This window comes from Pteropus vampyrus, unplaced genomic scaffold, assembly GCF_000151845.1.
Source record: "Pteropus vampyrus isolate Shadow unplaced genomic scaffold, Pvam_2.0 Scaffold504, whole genome shotgun sequence".
In the NCBI taxonomy this organism is placed as follows: Eukaryota; Metazoa; Chordata; class Mammalia; order Chiroptera; family Pteropodidae; genus Pteropus; species Pteropus vampyrus.
The window spans coordinates 317,151-323,216 of record NW_011889285.1 but is presented as its reverse complement, the minus strand read 5'-3'; the positions used below and the strand labels follow the sequence as shown (position 1 = coordinate 323,216).

General features: G+C 40.3%; 1 protein-coding gene across 1 annotated transcript; it reads right to left on the bottom strand.

Annotated features, from left to right (window-relative positions):
* Window positions 1-4,976: 4,976 nt before the first annotated feature.
* LOC105307573 (olfactory receptor 52D1) lies at window positions 4,977-5,933 on the bottom strand. The gene has a single exon (XM_011383123.2). The coding sequence runs from the start codon at window positions 5,919-5,921 to the stop codon at window positions 4,977-4,979; it is 945 nt and encodes a 314-aa protein (XP_011381425.1). The 5' UTR covers window positions 5,922-5,933.
* Between the last annotated feature and the right edge of the window lie 133 nt (window positions 5,934-6,066).

The window sequence follows — 6,066 nt, the reverse complement described above, 5'->3', positions numbered from 1 at the left end:
GTGACCCCCATTCCTACCTTAAGTCCTGTGTTCCCTATGTCTTAGTGATAAGTCATCATTACTTTCCCAGTCCACTCATTCTCTTCTATAAACCTCTGCTCTGTCAGTGAGGTGACTCATAGCACAGGCAGATGGAGCATGCCCCATCTGGTTTATAACTTTCCCAAGGTTACATAGTTTGTGATTAACAGAGATGAAGAAATCCAAGCTCCTTGATTCCAGCGTTTGGGCTCTTAGCTTTACACTGCCCCACAGACAGAATCAATCAGTTCTCATGAAGTTTTTACCGAACAGAGGCAGTGAGAATCCAAAGTATGAGGCAATAGTTTTTCGCAGAGAAAGTTTTTTTTTTTACTTAGTCAGCCAAAAAAAGAAACTGGAGACAAGGTTTAGATCAGTCTGCCCTGGACAAAGGCTTGAAGTAAATATAAAGAACGAGGTTAAGAAGGGGCTATACATATTTATTAATTTTTAACTCAAGGGCTGCAATCAGATAGTTTTGGAACTAAGTCATCTAAAGTAAGGAAGGAGGAAGGGGCAAGAGAGAACAAAGAAATTCCATTCTGGCTAAGTTTGATTAATCAGGTCTGTGTGTGTCCAAATTTTGTCCCTGCATCACATCTTTCTTCTTGATGGACCCCTTGCTTCTTAATGGGCTCCTGGTGGTAAAAGTAGTATCATTGCTACTTGAGTTCCGTGACTCTTGGTTCTACTGTGCTCTTAAGGTCAGCTTAGGGTCATTTAGCAGCTAACTGCACCTGCCTAAGTCTCTGGGACCAGTTCAATCTGGTGTGGTCTCGTGATCTCTGGAGTGCTGTAAGGAAGTCGGTTTTTATCTCCTGACAGACACTTAAAAAAAAAAAAAAAGAGGAAAGAGAGAAAAAAAATAAAAGGAACAAAAAAGAAAAGGCTATTAGGGTCTGGTTGCAGTGCTAGGGTTCGGTTTCAAAAGTCAGTGAGCAAAAAGTATATCTGTGCTGCCCTGACACAGGGTAAGGGACAAATGAGCTTTTCAACTTTTTAGGAGTTTAGGGTCTCATTTAGAGAGGAAAAGCTCAGAGAATAAAGCAAATCATCATAAAGAAATTACCTACACCTACTTATAATAGGCATAAATTGAATGTCTTCCTCATTACTGTTGTGTGTTATTAGCATATCAAAATCAAATATTGCAGCAGTCAAGTATGCAGAGAGAGGTGGTAGAAATGATGCAGGGCTGCAAATTCCCCTGGTTGGGGCAGGGGCGCTGGACCAAGCCCTGCACCCAGAGAAGAGGATGTAGAAAGAATTCAACACATACTCCAAAGTTAATCAAAAGGAATGTTTATTGGAGAGGAGGTAACACTCCCATCAGCGCATAGTCTTCTCCCCATGGCAGAGAGTGAACCTAAGACACAGAGGGACAGAGACAATAGAGACGAGGACAGTGAGAGAGAATGTAAAGACATTGAGAGTAAAGGCAGTGAGAGGGATGAGAGAAAGATACAGGGAAGATCACCGAGTGTCCGGGATATATCATTCTTTAGTTCCTGTAAACTACAATTTAAAGACTTTGTTTAATCATTTCCTTTGATATGGACATACAGTGAAGAAAGGGAAGGGGAAGAGTATATAGTATGAAAAGGTAAAAATATGAAGGTGGAAGGCCTGCTGGCAGTTCCTAGCCTTTAATCCATAGGTTCCCTAGGTTTTAGCTATAGGGAATGAATGATTTTATTTGTGTAGGGCAGCTACTTAAAGACTGTTTTTCCTATTTCTCCTTCAGGGTGTGGGGAAATGGGTTGTTAGCAATCCTAGCAGAAATTTTCCTTAGTTCTACAGGTGTCCTCCTGGCCTGGGTGCAAGGTGGATCAGCATATTGCAGTCTCTGAAGATAGCTTGATTTAACATTTTAGTTCTCTTGCCTCTTCCCTACATTAGAAAGAGTTTCCTCATGTTCAAAGGAAAGGGTTTATTTTTCTTTTTTAATCCTGCATATGAGGGGAGGGTGGGGGGAGAGAGAGAGAGAGAGAGAGAGAGAGAGAGAGAGAGAGAGAGAAATAAACAAGACAGACAGACTTGAGAGTAGTGGGATGGGTGACTTTGGGGAGAGCTTGTCAGGGTGGCTCCTCAGGGCCTCACCAGGGCTGAATCACTTAAAATCTAGTTCGTAGGGTCTCAGCACAAATTAAAAGAGCTGGACTTAGGGCACAAAGAAACAAGAATATCCAAGAGGGCAGCATTCCGTGGTTAGGTTCATTGTAAACTCTTCTCTGCATTTTATCCATTGCACTGACTCATATGCCAAAGCGTGACACTTCTCAAAGTGGTCTAAGAGCAAGGTTGCTTAGGGCACTAGCAGGGCCAGGCTCACAGAGCTGGCTGAATCAGTTGCACGTGCTTGATGATTTGTGACTTCTGTCTATCCTCAAAAGTCTAATTCCTTTTACGTTTGGATTTAGGAATGGATGATCCTGAACATGGTGTTGTGGTGATCAGGGAAGTATCACTTGGGGACATATTGCTTTCTCCTGTTAACCACTAACCCCACTTTACTTTAGCCTTGAGTTAAAACTGATTGAAGATTCTTGCCACACACACACACACACACACACACACACACACACACACACACTCATGCACATGGCACGAGGACACTTTCAGAGCTGATGGATATGTTTCATACCTTGACTGTGGTCATAGCATCACAGGAGTGTGCATATGTCAAAACTCATCAACATGTACAGTGTTCGTATATCAATTTTACCTCAATATAGCTGTTAAAAAACTGATTGTGATTGATCTATCACTGTTTCAATACAAATTGATTTATAAAACCACATATTTTTTGATCTTGGTCTAGTTTTTGAGACCCCTGGCAATTTAATCTCACCCAGCTTCCTCTAGTGCTTCCAGCAATCCTTTTTGTTGGCTACTTCCTGCACAGTTGTCCTGTCTTGCTTTCTCTTCCATTCTCTGCTTTTTACCCTTTTCCTCTTTTTCCTCTGAGCTTTTCGGAGGCCACAGACAGGACTGGCCCATGACAGCTTCCTGAGTGTGAACTTGCCTCTATAGCTAGACTTGGAGTTTTCCATGACCAGAACCGACAGTTCTCCTTTTGTTTCACCCATGGGCTTTATGATACTCTTTGGACTAATTGCATTGCTCAGTAAAAAAATCTTCTCTTCTCTATCCTGATCCTTGTGGATGTGCCTTCACCTGATCAGCCCAGTGTAATATAAAGTAAACAAAAATCAAGTTATTAAATATCTGTTGTGTGCCAGACACTCTGCTCGATACTTGATATACATTGTCATTACTCATCACAATAGCACAATGAAGACATCAGTCAATAATTTATTAATTCAACAAAGAATATGACACATACCTATATAGTCCACAACATTTTTTATTATATTTAATGAATACTTATTAACTATATGTCAGAAACTAACGAGACTCCTGCTGTGATAGTTTTAGAATGCTAATGAATAAACTGATCAAGAAGTAAATAGATAAACAGTACAGATTATTTTCAGTTATGCAGATATTTTTATTGAGCGCTTGATTTCTGTTTGGCACAATAATAAACACTTTACTGAGGCTGTGGTGGATTAAGTGATATGCTTTAATTTATGCAGCAACTAGTAGATAGGGAAGTCGAAGCTTAATGTTATCTGGATCCAGATATCACATATCTTTCTATTATAAAATGCTGAACAATACATGAAATATTGTCCATATGAATGCATGACCTTAGGATTATTAACCTCTTTGAATCACAAGCTTTTAATTTAAAATGCAAATGATAACAACCATATTTTTGAGCCACTTGTAGTACTATCTGTGGACTTATTTGTGTACTTTTTATTTAAAAAACTTTATTTTTCAATTACAGTTGACATTCAGTATGATTTTATATTAGTTTCAGGTGTACAGCATAGTGGTTAGACATTTATATAATTTATGAAGTGATCCCCACAATTAGTCTAGTGCCCACCTGGCCCTATACATAGTTACTACAATATTATTGACTATATTTGCTATGCTGTGCTTACATCCTCTTGACTATTTTGTTTATTTGTGTTTTTTAGAACTGAGGTTATTAAGGCAATAAAAGACTATTTAAAAAGGCACTTGGACCCTGAGCAGGCTCCCTTGAATCCTTAATAAGGAACTACTTTATGGCTATAATGAAAGGGACCTCAAAGTGGAAGACCAAAGAGGTGGAGAAAATATAATTTTAATGAGCACTCTTTATATACCAAGCAGTATGTAAATATTTTAGAGTCGTTATGTAACATAGTTATAGCAATATAATATAAAACAGCTCTAAGTAAATTATAGCATGGCTAATAATATTTAGAGAGGTTACACAACTTTCTCATATTTATTCATTGAGCATGTTATATGTTAGGCACTATCTTAAGTTTTTATATTCATGAATGTATTTCTTCACCACAACATTAAGAGTTAGATTTTATCATTATCCTCCATTTAACAGTTTGCCAAACTGTTCAAGGCCACAAAACTAGTAAATGGAGAAACCAAGATTCAAATCCAGGCACTCTGACTTTGGAACCTGTGTGCTTAATCACTAGTCAAAGTATTGGAACTCAGATTCCATCTACTTCATGTTCTTTCTCTTTCCTACTTAGACTCACAGTAGAATATCCCCACCATGAAACCCAGACTCCTTTCAAGAACAAGAACTGAATTAGTCCTTCAGAAATCATAGATAATTTTGAGACAAAATTAAAAATATTACCTTTTTGGGCTATTCGGAATTGCTCAAGGAGCCTCAGGAATAAGATGTTTCAATGCGATTATTGATATCTCCAATTCATCTGTCCTTTCCTTGTCTTTCCAGAGCTTCCTTCCATGTAAATACATTCCTGTCGTATCATAGGTCTTCATCCATGTAAATGCATCTAGACAGCTACCACACACATTTATTTTTCTCATTTCCAACCTTTGCTCAGAATTCATATTGAAATTTACCTCAAGTGAAGCAGTCTTAGAAGTCTATTTCGAATCTCCTCAGTCCTAGCCCCGTAGATGATCGGGTTGAGCACAGGAGGCACTAGCACATAGAGGTTAGCCAGAAAGATGTGCACATGCTTGGGGACTCGGTGTTGGCCAAAACGGTGGGTGAGGAAGGAGAAGAAGGCAGGAATGTAAAAGACCAGGATGACCCCAAGATGGGAGCCACAGGTACTCAGAGCCTTGTGCTGGGCATCACGGGATGGAAGACGAAAGACAGCACGGAGGATAAAGCCATAGGAAATAGTAATGAGAATAGAATCCAGACCCATGGCCAGCAGGGCCACAGTTAGCCCATAGATGATATTGACAGTGATGGTGGCACAGGCCAGTCGAGCAATGCCCATATGCTCGCAGTATGTATGTGCCATGATGTGGTGCTGACAGTAGGGCAGTCGCCTCAACAGGAAGATGAAAGGGGAGACAATGGCCACACTACGGAGTAATCCAGCAAGGCCAATTCTGCTTATGACGGTATGGTTGAGGATGACTGTGTATCTCAATGGATTGCAGATAGCCACATATCGATCAAAGGCCATGGCAAGGAGAACCGATGACTCCAGAGCATAGATAGAATGGACACAAAACATCTGCGCTAGGCATCCACCGAAGGAAATCTCACCAGCATGGAGCCACAAAATGGCCAGCATTTTGGGCACAGTGGTTGAGCTGAGAGCTAGGTCGGTGAGTGAGAGAAGGCAAAGGAAGAGATACATGGGTGCATGCAGTGCATTGTCCATGGAGATGACCAGGATGAGGGCAGCATTCCCAGCCAGTGCTACTAGATACATGGCACAAAAGGGGACAGAAATCCAGATGTGGGCCCACTCCAGTCCTGGGATCCCCATCAGGAAGAGAGTGGCAGGGAGACTGTCATCACTGATGTTGGAAGCTGACATTTTGCCTGGAAAATAAAGGGCTCTATTCAAAGGGTGATGGTGCATCTGTCCTGTAACAGTAGGTATTTGGTTCATTCACATAAAATCATTACCTACACATGCATAATCTATTTTAAACTGAGAAAAATATTTATTGTTATTAACT